Consider the following 26,354-nt stretch of genomic DNA (forward strand, 5'->3'; position numbering starts at 1 on the left):
TCGAGACACTTATTACCGGTACATAGGCTGGCACAACAAGTTTGGAGGGATGCTAAACTGAGGCAGTATAAGGACTGGGCCGACGCCATACCTTTTATGGGATAATCCTTTATTCCCCCATCTGCAAGGGATAGCGGGTATACACGCCTGGGCAGAGTCCGGAATTATAGCTTTGCGGGATTTGTATAGTGAAGGCGTCCTACGCTCCTTCTCTCAACTCCAAGAACGATATGGTTTAGCACGTACCCAATTCTTTAAATATCTACAGATTAGGCATGCTCTGCAGGAACAATTTAGGGATAGAAATAGGGCCATTTCCTCTTACCCCCTTATAGGAGTTATTAAGTCGCAGGGACCCCAGGGCATAGTATCTGTACTTTACACCCATCTCTTAGAGAACCACATGTCAGCCCAACCTGTGCTGGCTGAGGCAAGATGGAAAGGGAACATTCCGCTTCTCTCAGCGGCGGATTGGTCAGAGGCGTTGGAAGCGGTGACTAAAGTATCTCCCTCGATTAATAATAGGTTGATCCAGTTGTTTATGTTACACCGCAGCTATTTAACCCCCACTAGGCTGCACAGGATGGGGAGACTTCCCCATTCCAACTGCTTGAGGTGTTCTCATAATAACGCGGATTTCTGGCACATGATGTGGGACTGTGCTCACATTAGGTCATATTGGCAGGCGGTACTGGGAGTGCTTTCATCACTGGGCCTAGGCCCTGTTCCACTATGTCCTAAGGTGTGCCTGTTGGGTATCCTAGATAATGACGGCTGGACGCACTATAACAAGATATTTTTAAGCGAATCCCTATTCTTAGCCCGCAAGGTTATTGCCCTCAAATGGATGGCGGATGATTTACCGACTTTGGGGATATGGAAAAGGTTGGTTAATCAAGTAATTCCCTTTGAGAAGGTGATATGTCAATAGAAAGTGTCCGGATAAATTCCAGAAAGTGTGGGGCCTATGGTGTGACTCACACTCGACGACTTCGATGGGGTCCGCAGTCTCTATTGGTCCTGGGTAGGATCGATAGTTTTGTTTTGTCCTACTCAGTTTAATGTATTTCTGCTGTATATGCCCTGGAAATGCTGTACCTTCTCTTCCTCAGTCCGATTGTGTATGTATCAATGTCATTCCACGTGATCAGATCTGTACTATGTCTTGGTATCCTGTCTATGCAACTGTACCACTGATATGCCTTGTTACTCTTTTTCAATAAAACGAGTTTAAAAAAAAAAAAAGTGTGCAAAGCAGTAATCAAAGCAAAAGGTGGCTACTTTGAAGAACCTAGAATATGACATATTTTCAGTTGTTTCACACTTTTTTGTTACGTATATAATTCCACATGTGTTAATTCATAGTTTTGATGCCTTCAGTGTGAATCTACAATTTTCATAGTCGTGAAAATAAAGAAAACTCTTTGAATGAGAAGGTGTGTCCAAACTTTTGGTCTGTACTGTGTGTGTGTATATATATATATATATATGTGTATATGTGTGTGTGTGTGTGTATCTATCTATCTATCTATCTATCTATCCATCCATGGAAAAAGTCTGGCAGCACTCCCTTGTAGCTTTAAAGGTATAGATATAGGGTGCCCGCGGTGATGCCTCGATTAGGGATGGAAAACAGACAATGAAGATCCGCAGCACTCCTTTAAAAGATATAATGTGCTCTTTATTCACACATATCAAGTGACAACGTTTCTGTTCTCTCACAGAACCTTTCTCAAGTCAGGTGAAACATAAAGTGCAATAGTGCCAGTATAAATACATGATAAGGTTGTTACCATTTAACTAATTAACCAATACAAAAAACGTGCACTCCCCTTTTATAGGAATGTTACAATTCATTCATTTACACCACATCTCAATGTGAACAGGGACTGGAAAAGCATCCTGCATATTCACTACAACATTATAGCGGTGATAATAGTTACAAACTGTTCATGATCATCGTGCATATAATAAAGTGCATAGTGCATTAAAATCTGTTACATACAACTGTACCTTTGATGGGGGATTGTGGAGTGAACCAGGAGGATGGCATGTTAGCTTGCGGAGATACACGCTGGTTCTGCGCGTCTGTTCCTCGCCAATGCGCATGTCAGCCCTTACCTCCTATTGGGTGGTACATAACTGCTGTACGTTACCAGAGGCGGAGGCCAAATGCCGCAACGTGCCGCGAACCTGTTGTCACAGCTACAAGCACTGCTTCATTTGCCTTTTCCACCATTTTACCTAAGGGCATTCTTTTGGGCAATGAATATATCTGTCATCATCCTTGTTTTCACCACTTTGGTTTTATATAATCTCCAACCCAATAGGGCAAATTAATACAGCATTCTGGATACACAAGGACATGAGCAATAGAGGAGGGGGCACTAGCCCACCATCCCCCCAGTTACACTAAACTCAACATTTAAACCTTTTGGGTTTCAATGTATCTAAACGCAAAATCTGAGCTCATTTTTCTTTAATACAGTTAACCTATCGCCCCCTCTTTCTAACAGTTTTTCATGATCCAAAATCATGAATCTCAACTCATTTTCTTTATGATTTTTTTCCACAAAATGCTGTATTAGGTGGATCCAGTGGAAGTAACGCGGATTAATTATGCCACAATGTGATTTTATGTATTGTTGTATGATTTAAGGGAACAATCAGGAATTTGACCTGCTGGGTTGGAGATTGGTTTTATATAAAGTGGTGAAAACAAGGATGATGACAGATATATTCATTGCCCAAAAGAATGCTCTTAGGTAAAATGGTGGAAAAGGCAAATGAAGCAGTGCTTGTAGCGGTGACGACAGGTTAGCGGCACATGATGCGGGCTGGGCGTGCCGACCAGACGTTGCGGCATTTGGCCTCCGCCTCCGGTGACCTACAGCAGTTATGTACCACCCAATAGGAGGAGTAAGGGCTGACACATGCACATTGGCGAGGAACAGACGCGCAGAACCAGCGTGTATCTCCACAAGCTAACATGCCATCCTCCTGGTTCACTCCACAATCCCCCATCAAGGTACAGTTGTATGTAACTGATTTTGATGCACTATGCACTTTATTATATGCACGATGACAATGAACAGTTTGTAATTAATATCACCGCTATAATGTTGTAGTGTATATGCAGGACGCTTTTCCAGTCTCTGTTCACATTGAGATGTGGTGTAAATGAATGAATTGTAACATTCCTATAAAAGGGGAGTGCACGTTTTTGTATTGGTTAATTAATTAATTGGTAACAACCTTATCATGTATTTATACTGGCACTATTGCACTTTATGTTTCACCTGACTTGAGAAAGGTTCTGTGAGAGAACCGAAACGTTGTCACTTGATGTGTGAATAAAGAGCACATTTTATCTTTTAAAGGAGTGCTGCGGACATAAACGTCCTTAATAATACGTAACAGTATAAAGCGATACATATGTCTTATAGATTTTCTTATACAAATCTATGGTTGATTATAATCGTATATAGATATAACAGCTTTTTTGCCTCATTAATAAATACCAAACTGTAGAGGTAATTAGCACCAGCTGCGTCTAGAGAGCACCCTTATTTCCTGTCATAAATCCATAAGGAGACAAGAAGGCCTCTTTTCAGACTGGTACATCCATGAGAAGAAATCTTATTAACCTGCTCAGGACCACCGTACGCAGGATTGCGTCCTGGCGGCGGCCCTGCTCTTCTGGGTGGACGCATATACGCGTCCTCCCGCGATAGCCGAGAATTCCTGTGAACGCGCGCACACAGGCACGGAAGGTAAGCGAGTGGATCTCCAGCCTGCCAGCGGCGATGCGATTTTTATTTTATTTATTTATTTATTTATTTTTTCCCCTTAACAGGTATATTAGATGCTGTTTTGATAACAGCGTCTAATATACCTGGTCCTCTGGTGGTCCCTTTTGCTTGGATCGACCACCAGAGGACACAGGTAGCTCAGTAACGTAGCACCAAACACCACTACACTACACCCCCCCCCCTGTCACTTATTAACCCCTTATGAACCACTGATCACCCCATATAGACTCCCTGATCACCCCCCTGTAAGGCTCCATTCAGTCGTCCGTATGATTTTTACGGATCCACGGATACCTGGATCGGATCCGCAAAACACATACGGATGTCTGAATGGAGCCTTACAGGGGGGTGATCACCCATATAGACTCCCTGATCACCCCCCCTGTCATTGATCACCCCCCTGTAAGGCTCCATTCAGACGTCCGTATGATTTTTACGGATCCGCGGATTGGATCCGCAAAACACATACGGACGTCTGAATGGAGCCTTACAGGGGGGGGTGATCAATGACAGGGGGGTTATCACCCCATATAGACTCCCTGATCACCCCCCTGTTATTGATCACCCCCCTGTCATTGATCACCCCCCCTGTAAGGCTCCATTCAGACATTTTTTTGGCCTAAGTTAGCGGAAATTTTTTATTTTATTTTTTTCTTACAAAGTCTCATATTCCACTAACTTGTGTCAAAAAATAAAATCTCACATGAACTCGCCATACCCCTCACGGAATCCAAATGCGTAAAATTTTTTAGACATTTATATTCCAGACTTCTTCTCACGCTTTAGGGCCCCTAAAATGCCAGGGCAGTATAAATACCCCACATGTGACCCCATTTCGGAAAGAAGACGCCCCAAGGTATTCCATGAGGGGCATATTGAGTCCATGAAAGATTTAAATTTTTGTCCCAAGTTAGCGTAAAGGGAGACTTTGTGAGAAAATGCCAAACAAATCAATTTCCGCTAACTTGTGCCAAAAAAAAATAAAAAATTCTATGAACTCGCCATGCCCCTCATTGAATACCTTGGGGTGTCTTCTTTCCAAAATGGGGTCACATGTGGGGTATTTATACTGCCCTGGCATTTTAGGGGCCCGAAAGCGTGAGAAGAAGTCTGGGATCCAAATGTCTAAAAATGCCCTCCTAAAAGGAATTTGGACAGCTTTGCGCATCTAGGCTGCAAAAAATGTCACACATGTGGTATCGCCGTACTCAGGAGAAGTTGGGGAATGTGTTTTGGGGTGTCATTTTACATATACCCATGCTGGGTGAGAGAAATATCTTTGTCAAATGCCAACTTTGTATAAAAAAAAAATGGGAAAAGTTGTCTCTTGCCAAGATATTTCTCTCACCCAGCATGGGTATATGTAAAATGACACCCCAAAACACATTCCCCAACTTCTCCTGAGTACGGCGATACCAGATGTGTGACACTTTTTTGCCGCCTAGGTGGGCAAAGGGGCACACATTCCAAAGAGCATCTTTAGGATTTTACAGGGCATTTTTTACACATTTTGATTTCAAACTACTTCGCACACATTATGGCCCCTAGAATGCCAGGGCAGTATAACTACCCCACAAGTGACCCCATTTTGGAAAGAAGACACCCCAAGGTATTCCGTGAGGGGCATGGCGCGTTCCTAGAATTTTTTTGTCACAAGTTTTTATTTATTTTTTCCCCCTTACAAAGTCTCATATTCCACTAACTTGTGACAAAAAATAAAAAATTCTAGGAACTCGCCATGCCCCTCACGAAATACCTTGGGGTGTCTTCTTTCCAAAATGGGGTCACTTGTGGGGTAGTTATACTGCCCTGGCATTTTAGGGGCCCATATGCGTCAGAAGTAGTTTGCAATCAAAATCTGTAAAAAATGACCGGTGAAATCCAAAGGTGCGCTTTGAAATGTGTGCCCCTCTGCCCACTTAGGCTGCAAAAAAGTGTCACACATAAGTGGGCAGAGGGGCACACATTCCAAGGAGCACCATTCGGATTTCACCGGTCATTTTTTACAGATTTTGATTGCAAACTACTTCTCACGCATATGGGCCCCTAAAATGCCAGGGCAGTATAACTACCCCACAAGTGACCCCATTTTGGAAAGAAGACACCTCAGGGTATTCCGTTTGGGGCATGGCGAGTTCCTCGAATTTTATTATTTTTTTGTCACAAGTTAGTGGAATATGAGACTTTGTAAGAAAAAAATAAATCATCATTTTCCGCTAACTTGTGCCAAAAAATAAAAAGTTCTATGAACTCACTATGCCCATCAGTGAATACCTTAGGGTGTCTACTTTCCGAAATGGGGTCATTTGTGGGGGTTTTCTACTGTCTGGGCATTGTAGAACCTCAGGAAACATGACAGGTGCTCAGAAAGTCAGAGCTGCTTCAAAAAGCGGAAATTCACATTTTTGTAGCATAGTTTGTAAACGCTATAACTTTTACCCAAACCATATTTTTTTTTTGCCCAAACATTTTTTTTTTTTATCAAAGACATGTAGAACAATAAATTTAGCGAAAAATGTATATATGGATGTCGTTTTTTTTTCTTTGCAAAATTTTACAACTGAAAGTGAAAAATATCATTTTTTTGGCCAAAAAAATCGTTAAATTTCGATTAATAACAAAAAAAGTAAAAATGTCAGCAGCAATGAAATACCACCAAATGAAAGCTCTATTAGTGAGGAAAAAAAGGAGGTAAAACTCATTTGGGTGGTAAGTTGCATGACCGAGCAATAAACGGTGAAAGTAGTGTAGTGCAGAAGTGTAAAAAGTGGCCTGGTCATTAAGGGGGTTTCAGCTAGGGGGGTTGAAGTGGTTAACAGTGGTTTAGAAGTGAATATTCTCCTAGCGAGAAATATATACAAGATACTGGATACATCAAGGTCCTTCATAACATATAATAATATAAAATAAGATATATGTCCTACTGATTATCTTATGCTAAGAACGAACTAAAGCTCATTATATAAATACACAGATAGTATAGACTTTTCCTTCATTAATGGGAATTAAATAGAAGAGTGATAGGTACCAGATGTGCCTAGATAAGCATCTTATCTCAGTCATAAACTTACACATCTGCAAGAATAAACACTAATGAGCAGTAGCCTCCCCATTAATTTATATTCCACTCTACATGAAGATTCCCACGAGATGATGAATATAATCCAACATGGCTTTTATGGGCCATTAATATCCACTATAACTAGAATAATTATATAAATGTTTTAAGCACAACAATAGTGAAAAGTGGACAACCCCTTTTAAGGTTTCTATTTTGGCTCCGAATTTTCGATTCCATTATGACAATAGTCTCACCTATCACTTTGTGTCATTTTGTTCACTAGGACTTGTACCTGGTCTTTTGAATTTGGGCAACACTTGTTTTATGAACTCCTTGCTACAAAGCTTATCTATCTGCCCATCTTTCATTCATTGGTTGGAGGAATTCACATCACAGTACCAACACAAACAAAAGGACACGGCACAGCAGTACCTATCTGTTGCTCTGCTGCAGCTTTTAAAAGGTAATAATAAAAAATAATAAAATGCTTTTTCATTATTATTGATGGTGCCTACATGCTTGAAGTGGCTCAGTCACCAGGACCAGACATACTGTTACTATACGGGTAGGGCTCATCATGCTGATTAAAATGATACCTTTCTTTTGTCTGAAAGATAAATAGCTGCAGATAAATCAGCATTTTTATTCCTATGCAAATTAGAAGTTTAAGCATTAGGAGGCGGGGCTCATTTTAGAACTGCTTTGTAACATCCCTGTGCTCTGCACATTCCCCCCCCCCCCCCTTTTTGATGGACAGTGCTCGACGTGCGGAGGGCAGAACTGTGTCTTAGCATATACACATATAAAGCAGTAATATGTAAATTGGCTTTCTGAGCAGATCTCAGTGTAGTAAAGCTATAGTACATAGTGTATATGATCTACAGATGCTAGGACACAGCTCTGCCCTCAGCATGTCTAGCCCTATCAATCAAGGGGAGGGGGGAGTGTGCAGGGCACGGGGTGTTACAAAACCGTGCTCAAATGATTTAGCCCCACCTCCTGGTGCTCAAGCTTCTCATTTGCATATGAATATAAATGCAGATTTCTCTGCAGCTGACAAAAGAAAGTGCAAGGGCAAATAGAATGTGCAGCTCTAGAGTGCTTCCTTTATCATAGAAATGTACAGTATGTAGTGTTTGCTGCTATCCACAGCTTCAAAGCACGTGGAGTCAAAAAACAAGAATAGAAACCAGCCAAACAGTCGGCGCCAGTCACCTGTAGTGCAATGCAGTAGGATAGGATGGTACAAAGGGATCTAGTCCTGTCAAGAGTGGTTAATTTGAATATATATAGATATATATATAGATATAGATAGATATAGATATAGATATATATATATATATATATATATATATATATACACACACACACGATCCGTTGAAAGAACGGCGGTCGTGCGTTAGTAGAGGTACAGGGGTAATTGTGGATAAATAAAACCTCAGTCCTGGTAGCAATTCCAAGTTAAAATCAATAAATTGACTAAAGATAATTTTATTTATTTTATACATATAAGTAACTCCCTTCACAGGGGGAGATAGTCTGAGGGATAAGCATAAAACACCCAAAGGCTAAACTCCTCCGGCCAGGATGGCTGGCAGTCACAGGAACAAACCGCTCGAGGGGCTTCTGGAAAATTCCTTTTATTTGATCAAGGCTCAACGCGTTTCGGGGGCTGTGTACATGCCCCCTTCCTCAGGAGCAATGTATAAGTAAAATCATATATATGTTTTTACTTATACATTGCTCCTGAGGTTTTATTTATCCCCAATTACCCCTGTACCTCTACTAACGCACGACCGCCGTTCTTTCAACGGATCATGTGTATATAGATTCCAATTAACCACTCTTGACAGGACTAGATCCCTTTGTACCATCCTATCCTACTCCATTGCACTACAGGTGACTGGCGCCGAATGTTTGGCTGGTTTCTATTCTTGTTTTTTTTCGGTGGCGCCCGGTTTTTGTCTTAAAGACCACCTTTGGAGATTCCTTCCAAGGGTAATCCTACACTCTCTTTTTGGGGGGATTTATTTCCCCTCCTCCTCCCTTTATCCACAGCTTCAGGCATCCACAGGGAGTCTTTGAACCTATCCCTAGCGAACAGTGGGGGTCCTACTGTATTATAGTTACAGCTCTGTTATATGACGGGTTTATAAATGTAACAGTACATTGAAATCCTTCTTTATGTATGAATATCTAGCTTAATATTTAACGTTATATTCATGGAAAACTATATATATATTTTTTGGGCTGTAATTAAAAAATAAATACTAAATATGGTCCTTCAGTACAGGATAGGGGTGTGATAAGTGTCCCATCAGCAGGGGTATGACTTCCAGGGCCCCCACAGATCACAATAACAAGGGCCTGTGCTCTTCCATTTGAATGGAAAGGTGGACATGCATGTGTGCTGCCACTCCACTCAACTCTTAGTGGCTGCTGACGGCGATACTGTACTGACTACAACTTTGATATATCATCAACTGCATCTCCTGTGATCAGCGCTAGTATATTGTCAATATATTCAATATGTGAGAGAGAATCTGAATCGCACATCCTCATTACTATGCTTTTAATATAACAGTTTTAAATTTCAGCATGATATGGCTACACCGCACTATTATCAATCTATTGCTATGCACTATTAGGAGGCATTAGTATACAGTTTGATCAAAGAGCATAGGCCCACTTACTACGACAAGGCTGCCTCTTCAAGTGGGGACCTACTCTAACTTTGGCGTGGCACTGTGCGGCGACTATCGTGCCCCCACACCGCTCCAGCAGGCAACGGGACCTAGCAGCCACACAGCGCCCTCACTGTGCGGCAAAGCCACGTAGGCCCCATCACTCCACCAGCACAGCACAAAAGCAGCGACGGCCACCGTCCAGCACTGCATAATGTGAACAGGTGCAAAGAGCTCACCTGTTCACAGCCTCTCAGGAACACCAACTGAGAGGTGGTAGGAATTTATAAACCCTTTGCAGACTTCTGCTAGTTAGAAGCGCCTGAGCTGAATCGGGAGGAGTGCTGATCAGTATGTAGGTCCCCATTTGAAGAGGCAACCTTGTTGTGGTAAGTGGGCCTATGCTCTTTGATCAAACTGTATACTAATGCCTCCTGATAAAACATGGCTATACAGCACTATTATCATGCTGAAATTTAAAACAGTTGTTATATCAAAAGCATAGTAATGAGGATGTGCGATTTAGATTCTCTCACATACTGCGCATGCGTAAAAACATTCCGGCCGGCAAGAGACATAGACAAGTTCACTGCAGGGGAATCAAAATATCTCTGGTAAGAGACATCTAATACGCTATCTATAAGCTTCAATGAACATTTACAACATGTCAACACACAACTTAACAGGTTGCTGACATAGGACTAGAATGCTCGTCCTAACTGGTCAGTACTTAACTCCTTAGGACGAGCATTCTCGTCCTAAGGGTTAACCGGCTGCCCCACACGCGCTGCAGCGATCAGCAGCAAGGGCCCGGCTGATGCTGACAGTTGGGCCCTCGCTGTATCTTCAAGCATCGGTGAAAACGCAGATGCCGGTGAATTAACCCCCAGCACAATACAGATGTATTGTACTGTATTGAAACAGGGATCAGACCTTGAAATGTTGAAGTTCCACAGTGGGACCAAAAAATAAAAAATAATAAAAGTAAAATGTGTTTTTAACAATAATTTTTTTTTTAAGCTTCAATAAAAAAAAAAAAAGCCCCTTCCCCATATAAAGAGACATTTAAAATTGTAAAAAATAGAAAAAAAATAATAAAACACATACACATTAGGTATCGTCGCTTCCATAACAACCTGCTCTATAAAAATGATCCAGCCCGTCCGTTCAACATTATAATAAATAAAAATGTAAATAAAGCAATTTTTTGTCACCTTCTATCACAAAAAGTGTAATACCAAGCGATCAAAAAGTCATATGTACCCAAATATAATACCAATCAAACCGTCATCTCATCCTGCAAAAAATGAGTCACTACATAAGACAATCAGCCAAAAAATAAAAAAGCTATATGGCTTTCAGAAAATGGAGACCTAAAAACATGATTGTTTTTCTTTAAAAAATTGTGTGCTCTGCTGTATTCCCGTACAGCACATATGGGGTGTTTCTGTAAATTGCAGTATCGGGGTAATAAAATTATGAGTTTTATATGGCTGTTAACCCTTGATGTGTTACAGGAAAAAATGAATGAAAATGGAGAATCTGCCAAAAAAGTGAAATTTAAAAATGTAATCTCCTTTTCCTTTAATTCTTGTGGAACACCTAAAGGGTTAAAAAAAAAAAAGTTTGTAAAATCAGTTTTGAATAACTTGAGGGGTGTAGTTTCTACAATGGGGTCATTTATGGGTGTTTTCCACTATGTAAGCCCCACAAAGTGACTTTTGAAATGAAGTGGTCCTTAACCAGTTCGCTACCAGCGCCGTGGCGCCTGCTCGCACGTGCAGCGGGCACCATGGCCGGCAGATCTCTGCTGTTTCGCAAAGCAGAGACCTGCGGCTAATTACCGTGCCCGGCAATAATGCCGATCATGGTAATTAAATGCTTTAGATGCCGTGATCAAGTGAGATCATGGCACCTAAATGCGCACAAACCAATGCGCCATGTAGACAATTCGTGCATCGGTAGTTGGGCTGAACACTCTCAGCCTTGCTGACAAGGCTGAAAGTGTTCATGCTGCAATTCTTATTTTGGCCACCAGGATAAGAAATTAGCAAAGTTGACTGTAAATGGCAAATATAAAATCCCTGATAAACCAAAATAAAAAAATATAATTAATAAATGTTAAAAAATATATAATAGTTTAAATCGCCCCCCCCTTTCCATATATTTAAAAAATAAATACCTAAATAGCAATATATCTATAAACATAATGGGTATCACCGCGACTAAAAATAGAAGAAAAAATATTCCAATATGGCGTAACGGAAAAAAGTGTCAAAATGGCCAATTTGCCATTTTTTCATTGCTTCTCTTGGCCAAAAAAATGTGTTAAAAAAGTCAGACACACTCCAAAATGGTATCACTAAAAAGATTGTTCTGCAAAAATTGAGCCCCTAAACAGCTCGGTAGACATAAGTATAAAAAAGTTATGGGGGTCAGAATATGGTGATGGAAAAATATTATAATAATTTTTCTTAAAGTTTCCATTTATTTTAACACTATTTAGACATAAAAAACCTATTCATATGGGGTATCGTTGTAATCGTACTGACCCAGAGAATGAAGGGCATGGGTCAGGTTTGCCGTAAACAAAACGCCGTGGGAACAAAACCTGCCGCAGAAAACCGCCCCCTCCTCTTGTTGATTGACAGGGCCAGCCGCGATCTCCTCCTCCGGCTGGCCCTGTCAGCATTTCAAAAATCGCACGCCTGTGTTGATTCGGCGCAGGCACTCTGAGATAAGGAGGCTCGCCTTCTCAGCACTCCCTCAGTGCGCCTGAGCCGATGACGTCACCGAAAGAGAAGAGGAGGAGATTGCGGCTGGCCCTGTCAATCAACAAGAGGAGGGGGCGGTTTTCTGCGGCTGCTACCAGCAAGTAGACGCCCTACTTGCTGGTAGAAAGGTAAGTAGCATATCATAAATGCTAAAATCTACTGAACGAAAATTATTAATAACATAAGGTATAGCAATATCGCAGGATAAGGATTATAAGTACACACAAAAAAAAAATCATGTTTAGTGGGGTGACAGAAGCCCTTTAAGGTGAAAAATGGCAAGGTGCTAAAGGGCAGGCAAGCAATATTGACTACTGCGGCGCTGACTGTTTGGAGCGCAATAACATCGCTGTACCGCTGCAATAACGCAGTGGTCAGAATTTGCAGTCTGTCTCAACAAAGAGGATAGAATGTGTGTGAGTGTAAAACCTAATATGATGGAACGTTACTAACTGCAAATTCATAACTTTGATACTATTTATGAACTTAAAAAAAGAAGACAAATTACCAACGGAAGAGATTATAAGCTGTATTTCCGTCAGCCCCATAGAAATGAATGGGAGCGGGGGCTGCGCATGCGCAGTATGCTCCCTTTTACTTCTATGGGGAGCCAGCTTGTTGGTGGCTGGATCGGATTCCTTCAGCCACCACCTTGTGGGGGTTCCGTTCTCGATATAGGTGCGGGTCCCAGCGGCGGGACCTGCACCTATAAGACAATAGGGGCATATCCTAACAATATGCCCCCATTGTCCATGGTAAGACAACCCCTTTAATTATACTATTTATTAGTCCCACATTGGAACTTTGACATGCCAATATATGATCACTTACATAATACACTGTAGTACTTATGTAGTGTATTATGCTGCCAGTGGAAAATTGACAGGCACTCTTAATATTAATCCACACAAAATTCCTATGTGGGTTTTCAGCCTTAGGGCTCGTGTACACAAACATATTTTTGGTCAGAATCAATCCGCATTTTTTTGAGGGTTGGATGTGTACCCCTTTACTTCAATGGGGTCGCAAAAGATGCAGGCAGCACTCCGGGTGCTGTCCACATCCAGACATCTGTTCCGTCCGCAAAATTATAGAACATGTCCTATTCTTGTCCGCATTATGGACAAGGATAGGACTCTTCTATTATGGGCCGGACGTTCCTGTTCTGCAAAATGCGGAGTGCACACAGCCGGTATCTGTGTTCTGCAGATTTGCAATTTGCACACTGCAAAACAGGCTACGGTCATGTGTGAGCCCTTATACTAGCAAAACTGGCAATAGATTCGGGATTTTAGACTGCCCCTTTCAGAATGACTTGTCATTCATGATTGATCTAGGAAGGTTGTTTTGTTGGAGGACCATGCTTTAAATAAATAAATACAAAAATTAAAAAATAGGGGAGATTTATGAAAACTTGAGTAAAGGAAAACTGGCTTAGTTGTCAATACCAATCAATCGGATTCCACCATTTATTTTCAAAAGGAGCCCTGAAAAATGAAAGGTGAAATCTGATTGGTTGCTATGGACAACAAAGCCAGTTTTCCTTTACACCAATTTTGATAAAACTCCCCCAATGACTGATCAATCTCTGCCATGCTATGTGGCCTAGTGTAGTCTTTCGTTAATGACCAAAAAAATCTGCATGAGAAGGCGCTGATTGTGACCGTAAATAGTCTACATTGGCCATTTTGGTCATCTAAAATCTCAAATATTCTATTTTTACCACACAGCATTGTCTAATCAGGAGGCTGCAGAAGATGAGGTGTTAGATGCAAGTCCTCTTCTGGATGTCCTAAGAACATACAGGTGGCAAATTTCCTCTTTTGAAGAACAGGTTAGTAAATCTGTACTTTCTTTGTGTGATTGTTGGGCCGTTACTTCAAGGGATTGACACACCAGCAACATTTATTGCCTATGCACAAGATGGGTGATAAATGTTTGATCGCTGGGTATCTGACCACTAGAATCCCCATCGATAATGAAAACTGGGGTCTCCAAGTTCCTTGTGTGAATGGAGCGGTAATGCACACGTTTGACCACCACTTCATACACTTCTGTGGGACGACTGGTGCACTCTATTCAGCTACAGTGTTGCGTGAAAGTTTGTTTACCCTTATTTTCTATATTTTTGCATAGATTTGACCTCAAACTACATCAGAGTTTCACTCAAGTCCTAAAAGTAGATAAAGATAACCAAATCAAACAAATAAGTAAAAAACATTAGACTTGGTTGTTTATTGTGGAAAATGATCCAAAGGCACATCTGTGAGTGGCTAAAGTATGTGAACCTTTTAGAATTAACATGTAATTTGAAGGTGAAAGAGTCGGGCATTTTCAATCAATGGGATGACAATCGGTTGTGAGTGAGCAACCTCTTTTATTTGAAGAATCTTTGAGGGATCTATGAAAGTCTGATCTTCACAAAACATGTTTATGTAAGTGTATAATGGCACGAAGAAAGGAGATTTCTGAGGACTTTAAAAGAACAGTTGTTGATGCTTATCAGCCTGAAAAATGTTACAAAAGCATCTCTAAAGATTTTGTGGATTTCACCAATCCACAGTCAGACAGATTGTGTACAAATGGAGGATATTCAAGACCATCATTACCCTCCACGTTAGAGGTCGACTAACCATTATCACGCCAATAGCAAGGTGTATAATAGTCCGCGAGGCCACAAAGGAACCCAAGATAACATCTAAGTAACTAAAGCCTTTTTTCACGTTAGCTATTGTTAATGTTCATGAGTCCACCATCAGAAGAACAACACCGGTGGGCATGACAGGATTGCCAGGAGAAAGTTGCTACTTTCAAAAAAATGTCTGCCCCTCTCCAGTTTGCTAAAGATCACCTGTACAAGCCAGGAGGCTATTGTAACAATGTTTTGTGGATGGACGAGACTAAAATAAAACTTTCTTGTTTAAATGAGAAGAGTTATGTTTGTAGAAAGGAAAACACTGCATTCCAGCATGAAAACCTCAACCCATCTGTGAAACACAGTGGTGATAGTGTCTTGGTTTGCTGCATCTGGGCCAGGACGGCTTGCCATCATTGATGGAATAATTAATTGTGAATTATACCAGCAAATTCTAAAGGGAAATGTCAGGACATGTGTTAGCTGAATTTCAAGAGAATGTGGGTCATGCAGCAAGACAACGACCCTAAGCACACAAGTCGTTCTACCAAAGAATGGTTAAATAAGTATAAAATTAAAATTTTGAAATGCCCAAGTAAAAGTCTTGACGTTAATCTAATTCAGATGTTGTGGAAGGACCTGAAGTTAACTCTGTTTTGTACATAGGAATGGACTAAAATTCCTCCAAGCCAATGTGCTGAACTAATCAACAGTTACCAGAAATGTTTAGTTGCATTTATTGCAGCCCAAGGGGTTCAGGCCAGATACTGAAAACAAGGTTCACATACTTTTGCCACTTACAGACGTGTTATTGGATAATTTTCCTCAATAAATAAATGACCAAGTCTACCATTTTGGACCGCTTTTTTGAATTGGGGGAAAAAATCTGATGTAGTTTGAGGTCAAATTTATGCAGAAATATAGAAAATTTAGAAGGGTTCACAAACTTTCAAGCACCATTGTATCTCCGTCAGTCCTAGAGATGTTAAAGGGGTTCTGCAGTTTGTTTTAACTGATGATCTATCCTCTGGATAGATCAGCATCTGATCGGCGGGGGTCCGACACCCGGGACCCCCGCCGATCTGCTGTTTGAGAAGGCAGCGGCGCCGCGTCCTTCTCACTGTTTACCGCTGGCCCAGTGACGTCACGACTAGTATCAACTGGCCTGGGCGCGGCTAATTTCTGTTCACTTGAATGGAGCTTAGCCCCGCCCAGTCCAGTTGATACTAGTCGTGACGTCTATGGGCCAGCGGTAAACAGTGAGAAGGCCACGGCGCTACTGGAGCGCCGTTGCTTTCTCAAACAGCTGATTGGTGGGGGTGTCGGACCCCCGCCGATCAGATGCTGATGATCTATCCAGAGGATAGATCATCAGTTAAACAAACTGTAGAACCCCTTTAAAGTAAACCTCTAGAACTTTTCAGAAACTAATAGTACAGGTCATTATAAGAAATGTTGTAATATATCTAATTAAAGAACTGTGGTTTCTCCTGGGCTTCTCTGGCTGCTTTCTTCCTTCTTCCCTTCACTCAGCCTCTTATCTCTAATAGCAACTGTCTACAGCCTCACACACAAAAGTCAATGGGGAGAGGAGTAGGCTGCTGCCAGCTAGTAAGTTATTTATTACCTCTTTCCGAACAGTGGTAAAACAGTTTCCTACTAGATATAGTAGAGTCAAAAGTGCTAAGTGTAGTAGAGCTAAGAAACTGCAGTTTGTGTGTCTTTCATCCAGCTGCCTCCTCTTCTCCCCTCCTCTCGCCATAGACATTATTGTTAAAAGAAGGAAAGAGCAAAAGAGCCTAATAAAAGCAGATAGTAGCCTTTTTCTTTAATAAGATATATTACAAAGTTTCTTACATTCACATGACTATTCATATATGAAAATTTGTTTTGTAATCAGAACCACGGTTTGATGGAACATTGGTCATAGCATAAACACTACAGCTCCATTCACCTAGGGTACTTGAGGACTCATGGTTGTATAACTAGTGGGGTCCCAGCAGTTGGAGTCCCAACGATCATACATTTGATCTTGCATTTATTTTTATACAAACAAAACCATGACAGGCTGCCTCACACGAAGGCCTTATGCACACGACCGTTGTGTGTTTTGCAGTCCGCAAATTGCGGATCCGCAAAACACTGATGGTGTCCCTTTGCGTTCCCCAATTTGGGGAACGGCACGGACAGTCATTGGTATAACTGCCTGTTCTTGTCCGCAAAACGGACATGAATAGGACAGGTTATATATTTTTTATTTTTTTTTGCGGACCACGGAACGGAGCAATGGATGCGGACAGCACACGGAGTGCTGTCTGCATCTTTTGCTGCCCCATTGAAGTAAATAGGTCCGCATCCAAGCCGCAAAAACTGCAGCTTAGATGCGGACCAAAACAACGGTAGTGTGTATGAGGCTTAAATTTGCTTTTTAATTGTTCAGGATGCCCATGAGTTGTTTCATGTGTTGACGTCATCATTGGAAGAAGAGAAAGATCACCAGCCTCAAGTAACACATCTGTTTGATGTCAGTGCCTTAGAAGTAAGTGTCATAAAACCAGTATTGTACATGTTCCATCAGTAGTAAAAGATAGTCTATTCTAGATTTATATGGCAAGGCAAGTGTATCTGGTGAATTAGTTTGCTTTTACAATATTTCTTAACATACTAGATAATTAAGTTTTGTTAATTAAACTTTATTTAATATCTAGTAGGCCTGCACGATATATCGCCAAAGCAATCGTATCGTGATAATCAACGATTTCGATATGGCGTTTTGGCCAACCCAAAAAAGCTGCGATTACCTACTATGCTACATGGCCGCCGCGATGCCGCACAGCGCAGTCGGTGGGTGTATCAACAGAGGGAGGAGGGGCTGGGGGCATCTGGATTAGGAATGACAGCGGGAACCCGAGGGCATGTGTACTGGGAATACTGGACATTAAAAACAGTCATTATTGTCTGGGAGTGCAGCGTCTGCTTTTCCAGGCTAGAAAATTGATTGCTAAATACTGGCTTAGACCCCAGGCCCCATCGAGGCCAGAATTCATAAACAGAATGACCAATATCATTCGCCTAGAAAAGGGGCAGTGCCTGGAAAAGTTTTACAAAATCTGGGACAAATGGGTGGACTATAGGAATGGTGCAATGTAATTAGGCCTCTCACTATGGAGTTGCCTTTTTTAGAAGGCAATATAGCGTTATGTGTACATGTCTTCATGCTTACGAATGTAAGTCATACATGGAAGGGTTGTTCTGATTGGGGATTTGGTATGGTACTCAAGGATTGATCGTTATCCCTATGGATTCCAACTGAACGGTTGATGTCGTGCCCGTCTCATCGCCTGGGGGGAGAGGGGAGGTTGGGTTTTGATGGGGGTTGAGGGTCTTAAGAGTGAATAGGTTATGATGGCTAACATTCTTCAATGATAAGAAATCACATTGATATTTTGCACTGTTGTTAAACAATATGCATAATATGTGTTACTGCTGGGATAATGTATGTCAATTAACAGAGATTATGTATACCTCATACTGCAATATGTACGTGCAATGATAACTGTATTTGTATTATATTTCTGCCTCTGGAAAACGAATAAAAATTGTCTGATTTAAAAAAGGAATGACAGCGGGGACCGGTGCAGTCCCTGTATTCTAATACACCGGCCCCGCTCACTGTTGTATAATCTTATCTAACCTGTAGGCATTGTTAAGATACAAACCGGATTCCAAAAAAGTTGGGACACTATACAAATCGTGAATAAAAACTGAATGCAATGATGTGGAGGTGCCAACTTCTAATATTTTATTCAGAATAGAACATAAATCACGGAACAAAAGTTTAAACTGAGAAAATGTACCATTTTAAGGGAAAAATATGTTGAATCAGAATTTCATGGTGTCAACAAATCCCCAAAAAGTTGGTACAAGGCCATTTTCACCACTGTGTGGCATCTCCCCTTCTTCTTACAACACTCAACAGACGTCTGGGGACAGAGGAGACCAGTTTCTCAAGTTTAGAAATAGGAATGCTCTCCCATTCTTGTCTAATACAGACCTCTAACTGTTCAATCGTCTTGGGCCTTCTTTGTTGCACCTTCCTCTTTATGATGCGCCAAATGTTCTCTATAGGTGAAAGATCTGGACTGCAGACTGGCCATTTCAGTACCCGGATCCTTCTCCTACGCAGCCATGATGTTGTGATTGATGCAGAATGTGGTCTGGCATTATCTTGTTGAAAAATGCAGGGTCTTCCCTGAAAGAGATGACGTCTGGATGGGAGCATATGTTGTTCTAGAATCTGAATATATTTTTCTGCATTGATGGTGCCTTTCCAGACATGCAAGCTGCCCATGCCACACGCACTCATGCAACCCCATACCCGGATTTCCAAAAATAACTTCGAATCGTGACTCGTCTGATCACAGAACAGTCTTCGATTTTGCCACACTCCATTTTAAATGATCCCTGACCCTGAAATGGCTTCTTCTTTGCACTGTAGAGTTTCAGCTGGCAACGGCGGATGGCACGGTGGATTGTGTTCACTGACAATGGTTTCTGGAAGTATTCCTGATCCCATTCTGTGATTTCCTTTACAGTAGCATTCCTGTTTGTGGTGCAGTGTCGTTTAAGGGCCCGGAGATCATGGGCATCCAGTATGGTTTTACGGCCTTGACCCTTACGCACAGAGATTGTTCCAGATTCTCTGAATCTTCGGATGATGTTATGCACAGTTGATGATGATAGATGCAAAGTCTTTGCAATTTTTTGCTGGGTAACACCTTTTTGATATTGCTCCACTATCTTTCTGCGCAACATTGTGGGAATTGGTGATCCTCTACCCATCTTGGCTTCTGAGAGACACTGCCACTCTGAGAAGCTCTTTTTATACCCAATCATGTTGCCAATTGACCTAATTAGTGTTAATTGGTCTTCCAGCTCTTCGTTATGCTCAAATTTACTTTTTCCAGCCTCTTATTGCTACTTGTCCCAACTTTTTGGGGATTTGTTGACACCGTGAAAATTTGAATCGTATTTTTCCTTTAAAATGATACATTTACTCGAATTAAACGTTTGATCTGTCATCTACGTTCTATTACAAATAAAATATTGACATTTGCCATCTCCACATGATTGCATTCAGTTTTTATTCACAATTTGTTTAGTGTCCCAACTTTTTTGGAATCCGGTTTGTAGAATAATCATGTGTAATCCAGCTGTATTACTTACAACTAAGTTCTGTAGCAGGGAGGAGGGAAGAGGCAGGCTGGGAGGGCGGGCAGGCGTGCGTCACTCACTACGCTATGCACAAGCGCCGCCCACTTTATGAATGAAGCAGGCGGTGCGGGCGCGTGACGTAGTGAGTGACGCGTCGCCCGCCCATCCTCCCGGCCTGTCTCCTTCCTTTCTCTCTGCTACGGAACTTAGCTGTAAGTAATACAGCTGGATTACACGTGATTGTTAAAATATAATAATGTCTACAGGTTAAATAAGATTATACAACAGTGAGCGGGGCCGGTGCATTAGAACACAAACTGCATCGGTCATTGCTATCATTCCTAATCCAGATGCCGGCCCCCAGCCCCTGTATTGGGGGTCATTCACACTGCAGGGACACTGTTATGGGGGGGGGGGGGGGGTCTGTGGATGGCACATAGCATAAGATGCTATATATGTGTCATCCACAGATTCCCCCCCCCCCATAGCAGTGCCATCCACAGGTGCCCAGCAGTGCCCACAGGTCCCCCCCATAGCAGTGCCATCCACAGGTCCCCCCATAGCAGTGCCATCCACAGGTCCCCCCATAGCAGTGCCATCCACAGGTCCCCCCATAGCAGTGCCATCCACAGGTCCCCCCATAGCAGTGCCATCCACAGGTCCCCCCATAGCAGTGCCATCCACAGGTCCCCCCCATAGCAGTGCCATCCACAGGTCCCCCCATAGCAGTGCCATCCACAGGTCCCCCCATAGCAGTGCCATCCACAGGTCCCCCCATAGCAGTGCCATCCACAGGTCCCCCCATAGCAGTGCCATCCACAGGTCCCCCCATAGCAGTGCCATCCACAGGTCCCCCCATAGCAGTGCCATCCACAGGTCCCCCCATAGCAGTGCCATCCACAGGTCCCCCCATAGCAGTGCCATCCACAGGTCCCCCCATAGCAGTGCCATCCACAGGTCCCCCCATAGCAGTGCCATCCACAGGTCCCCCCATAGCAGTGCCATCCACAGGTCCCCCCATAGCAGTGCCATCCACAGGTCCCCCCATAGCAGTGCCATCCACAGGTCCCCCCATAGCAGTGCCATCCACAGGTCCCCCCATAGCAGTGCCATCCACAGGTCCCCCCATAGCAGTGCCATCCACAGGTCCCCCCATAGCAGTGCCATCCACAGGTCCCCCCATAGCAGTGCCATCCACAGGTCCCCCCATAGCAGTGCCATCCACAGGTCCCCCCATAGCAGTGCCATCCACAGGTACCCCCATAGCAGTGCCATCCACAGGTACCCCCATAGCAGTGCCATCCACAGGACCCCCATAGCAGTGCCATCCACAGGACCCCCATAGCAGTGCCATCCACAGGACCCCCATAGCAGTGCCATCCACAGGACCCCCATAGCAGTGCCATCCACAGGACCCCCATAGCAGTGCCATCCACAGGACCCCCATAGCAGTGCCATCCACAGGACCCCCATAGCAGTGCCATCCACAGGACCCCCATAGCAGTGCCATCCACAGGACCCCCATAGCAGTGCCATCCACAGGACCCCCATAGCAGTGCCATCCACAGGACCCCCATAGCAGTGCCATCCACAGGACCCCCATAGCAGTGCCATCCACAGGACCCCCATAGCAGTGCCATCCACAGGAACCCCCATAGCAGTGCCATCCACAGGACCCCCATAGCAGTGCCATCCACAGGACCCCCATAGCAGTGCCATCCACAGGACCCCCATAGCAGTGCCATCCACAGGACCCCCATAGCAGTGCCATCCACAGGACCCCCATAGCAGTGCCATCCACAGGACCCCCATAGCAGTGCCATCCACAGGACCCCCATAGCAGTGCCATCCACAGGACCCCCCATAGCAGTGCCATCCACAGGACCCCCATAGCAGTGCCCATCCACAGGACCCCCATAGCAGTGCCATCCACAGGACCCCCATAGCAGTGCCATCCACAGGACCCCCATAGCAGTGCCATCCACAGGACCCCATAGCAGTGCCATCCACAGGACCCCCATAGCAGTGCCATCCACAGACCCCCATAGCAGTGCCATCCACAGGACCCCCATAGCAGTGCCATCCACAGGACCCCCATAGCAGTGCCATCCACAGGACCCCCATAGCAGTGCCATCCACAGGACCCCCATAGCAGTGCCATCCACAGGACCCCCATAGCAGTGCCATCCACAGGACCCCCATAGCAGTGCCATCCACAGGACCCCCATAGCAGTGCCATCCACAGGACCCCCATAGCAGTGCCATCCACAGGACCCCCATAGCAGTGCCATCCACAGGACCCCCATAGCAGTGCCATCCACAGGACCCCCCTAGCAGTGCCATCCACAGGACCCCATAGCAGTGCCATCCACAGGACCCCCATAGCAGTGCCATCCACAGGACCCCCATAGCAGTGCCATCCACAGGACCCCCATAGCAGTGCCATCCACAGGACCCCCATAGCAGTGCCATCCACAGGACCCCCATAGCAGTGCCATCCACAGGACCCCCATAGCAGTGCCGTCCACAGGACCCCCATAGCAGTGCCGTCCACAGGACCCCCATAGCAGTGCCGTCCACAGGACCCCCATAGCAGTGCCGTCCACAGGACCCCCATAGCAGTGCCGTCCACAGGACCCCCATAGCAGTGCCGTCCACAGGACCCCCATAGCAGTGCCGTCCACAGGACCCCCATAGCAGTGCCGTCCACAGGACCCCCATAGCAGTGCCGTCCACAGGACCCCCATAGCAGTGCCGTCCACAGGACCCCCATAGCAGTGCCGTCCACAGGACCCCCATAGCAGTGCCGTCCACAGGACCCCCATAGCAGTGCCGTCCACAGGACCCCCATAGCAGTGCCGTCCACAGGACCCCCATAGCAGTGCCGTCCACAGGACCCCCATAGCAGTGCCGTCCACAGGACCCCCATAGCAGTGCCGTCCACAGGACCCCCATAGCAGTGCCGTCCACAGGACCCCCATAGCAGTGCCGTCCACAGGACCCCCATAGCAGTGCCGTCCACAGGACCCCCATAGCAGTGCCGTCCACAGGACCCCCCCATAGCAGTGTCGCCCACAGACCCCCCCCATAGCAGTGTCGCCCACAGACCCCCCCCATAGCAGTGTCGCCCACAGACCCCCCCCATAGCAGTGTCGCCCACAGACCCCCCCCATAGCAGTGTCGCCCACAGACCCCCCCCATAGCAGTGTCGCCCACAGACCCCCCCCATAGCAGTGTCGCCCACAGACCCCCCCCATAGCAGTGTCGCCCACAGATTCCCCCCCATAGCAGTGTCGCCCACAGATTCCCCCCCATAGCAGTGTCGCCCACAGACCCCCCCCATAGCAGTGTCGCCCACAGACCCCCCCATAGCAGTGTCGCCCACAGACCCCCCCCATAGCAGTGTCGCCCACAGACCCCCCCATAGCAGTGTCGCCCACAGACCCCCCCCATAGCAGTGTCGCCCACAGACCCCCCCCATAGCAGTGTCGCCCACAGATTCCCCCCCCCATAGCAGTGTCGCCCACAGACCCCCCCCCCATAGCAGTGTCGCCCACAGACCCCCCCCATAGCAGTGTCGCCCACAGACCCCCCCCATAGCAGTGTCGCCCACAGACCCCCCCATAGCAGTGTCGCCCACAGACCCCCCCCATAGCAGTGTCGCCCACAGACCCCCCCCATAGCAGTGTCGCCCACAGACCCCCCCATAGCAGTGTCGCCCACAGACCCCCCCATAGCAGTGTCGCCCACAGACCCCCCCCATAGCAGTGTCGCCCACAGACCCCCCCCATAGCAGTGTCGCCCACAGACCCCCCCCATAGCAGTGTCGCCCACAGACCCCCCCCATAGCAGTGTCGCCCACAGACCCCCCCCATAGCAGTGTCGCCCACAGACCCCCCCCATAGCAGTGTCGCCCACAGACCCCCCCCATAGCAGTGTCGCCCACAGACCCCCCCCATAGCAGTGTCGCCCACAGACCCCCCCCATAGCAGTGTCGCCCACAGACCCCCCCCATAGCAGTGTCGCCCACAGACCCCCCCCATAGCAGTGTCGCCCACAGACCCCCCCCATAGCAGTGTCGCCCACAGACCCCCCCCATAGCAGTGTCGCCCACAGACCCCCCCCATAGCAGTGTCGCCCACAGACCCCCCCCATAGCAGTGTCGCCCACAGACCCCCCCCATAGCAGTGTCGCCCACAGACCCCCCCCATAGCAGTGTCGCCCACAGACCCCCCCCATAGCAGTGTCGCCCACAGACCCCCCCATAGCAGTGTCGCCCACAGACCCCCCCCATAGCAGTGTCGCCCACAGACCCCCCCCCATAGCAGTGTCGCCCACAGACCCCCCCCATAGCAGTGTCGCCCACAGACCCCCCCCATAGCAGTGTCGCCCACAGACCCCCCCCATAGCAGTGTCGCCCACAGACCCCCCCCATAGCAGTGTCGCCCACAGACCCCCCCCCATAGCAGTGTCGCCCACAGACCCCCCCCATAGCAGTGTCGCCCACAGAACCCCCCCATAGCAGTGTCGCCCACAGACCCCCCCCATAGCAGTGTCGCCACAGACCCCCCCATAGCAGTGTCGCCCACAGACCCCCCCCATAGCAGTGTCGCCCACAGACCCCCCCCATAGCAGTGTCGCCCACAGACCCCCCCCATAGCAGTGTCGCCCACAGACCCCCCCCATAGCAGTGTCGCCCACAGACCCCCCCATAGCAGTGTCGCCCACAGACCCCCCCCATAGCAGTGTCGCCCACAGACCCCCCCCATAGCAGTGTCGCCCACAGACCCCCCCCATAGCAGTGTCGCCCACAGACCCCCCCCATAGCAGTGTCGCCCACAGACCCCCCCCATATCAGTGTCGCCCACAGACCCCCCCCATAGCAGTGTCGCCCACAGACCCCCCCCATAGCAGTGTCGCCCACAGACCCCCCCCATAGCAGTGTCGCCCACAGACCCCCCCCATAGCAGTGTCGCCCACAGACCCCCCCCATAGCAGTGTCGCCCACAGACCCCCCCCATAGCAGTGTCGCCCACAGACCCCCCCCATAGCAGTGTCGCCCACAGACCCCCCCTAGCAGTGTCGCCCACAGACCCCCCCCATAGCAGTGTCGCCCACAGACCCCCCCCATAGCAGTGTCGCCCACAGACCCCCCCCATAGCAGTGTCGCCCACAGACCCCCCCCATAGCAGTGTCGCCCACAGACCCCCCCCATAGCAGTGTCGCCCACAGACCCCCCCCATAGCAGTGTCGCCCACAGACCCCCCCCATAGCAGTGTCGCCCACAGACCCCCCCCATAGCAGTGTCGCCCACAGACCCCCCCCATAGCAGTGTCGCCCACAGACCCCCCCCATAGCAGTGTCGCCCACAGACCCCCCCCATAGCAGTGTCGCCCACAGACCCCCCCCCATAGCAGTGTCGCCCACAGATTCCCCCCCCCCCATAGCAGTGTCGCCCACAGATTCCCCCCCCCCATAGCAGTGTCGCCCACAGATTCCCCCCCCCCCCCCATAGCAGTGTCGCCCACAGATTCCCCCCCCCCCCCCATAGCAGTGTCGCCCACAGATTCCCCCCCCCCCCCCATAGCAGTGTCGCCCACAGATTCCCCCCCCCCCCCCCCCCCCCCATAGCAGTGTCGCCCACAGACCACCATTAGTTCAAAACCCACCAAAAGCTCACCTTTTTGGTTCAAAATATTTTTTTGGCTTATTTTCCTCCTCAAAAACCTAGGTGCGATTTATGGTCAGGTGCGTCTTAAAGGGCGAAAAATATGGTATATTACCTTATATTGCTGCTGCCTGACTATGGTGTTCTTTAAAAAGTTCCTGTTTGTTCAGTGTTCGGAAAATCTTATTTTAATGAACACGTTCTTATATCTATTCTATTTTATTTATCTGTTCTGTTCAGTGCAGTGGTTATTAGGAAAATGGCAAGTTTTGTATTTTGTACTTTTGCAGTAATGCAAATATGTTATTTACTTTAGTAAAAGTTTTATTTTGAAAAACACTGTGCATTTCCAGTTCTTGAGTTGAGCATAACTACATTTCAGCATTATCAGTAATTTGTGTGTGCTTTTGCCGTGAAAATCCAAGCAAATGGACCTCTAGCACAATTCCCTTTTAAAATATTGCATCGCATATCGTTATTGCAATTTTTAGGGCCGTAATCCCAAT

At 46.1% G+C, this 26,354-nt stretch overlaps 1 protein-coding gene across 4 annotated transcripts in view; it reads left to right on the plus strand.

Moving 5' to 3' along the window:
- Nucleotides 1-26,354, plus strand: part of USP30 (ubiquitin specific peptidase 30) — an 80,580-nt gene that overhangs the window by 24,138 nt on the left and 30,088 nt on the right. For all 4 annotated transcript variants that reach the window (XM_044275348.1, XM_044275349.1, XM_044275351.1 and 1 more), the window contains exons 3-5: nucleotides 7,157-7,336; nucleotides 14,062-14,165; nucleotides 17,407-17,505. In XM_044275348.1, coding sequence (XP_044131283.1) covers nucleotides 7,157-7,336; nucleotides 14,062-14,165; nucleotides 17,407-17,505 — 383 coding nt within the window. The remainder of the gene's footprint in view (nucleotides 1-7,156; nucleotides 7,337-14,061; nucleotides 14,166-17,406; nucleotides 17,506-26,354) is intronic.

This window comes from Bufo gargarizans, chromosome 1, assembly GCF_014858855.1.
Source record: "Bufo gargarizans isolate SCDJY-AF-19 chromosome 1, ASM1485885v1, whole genome shotgun sequence".
Taxonomy (NCBI): domain Eukaryota; kingdom Metazoa; phylum Chordata; class Amphibia; order Anura; family Bufonidae; genus Bufo; species Bufo gargarizans.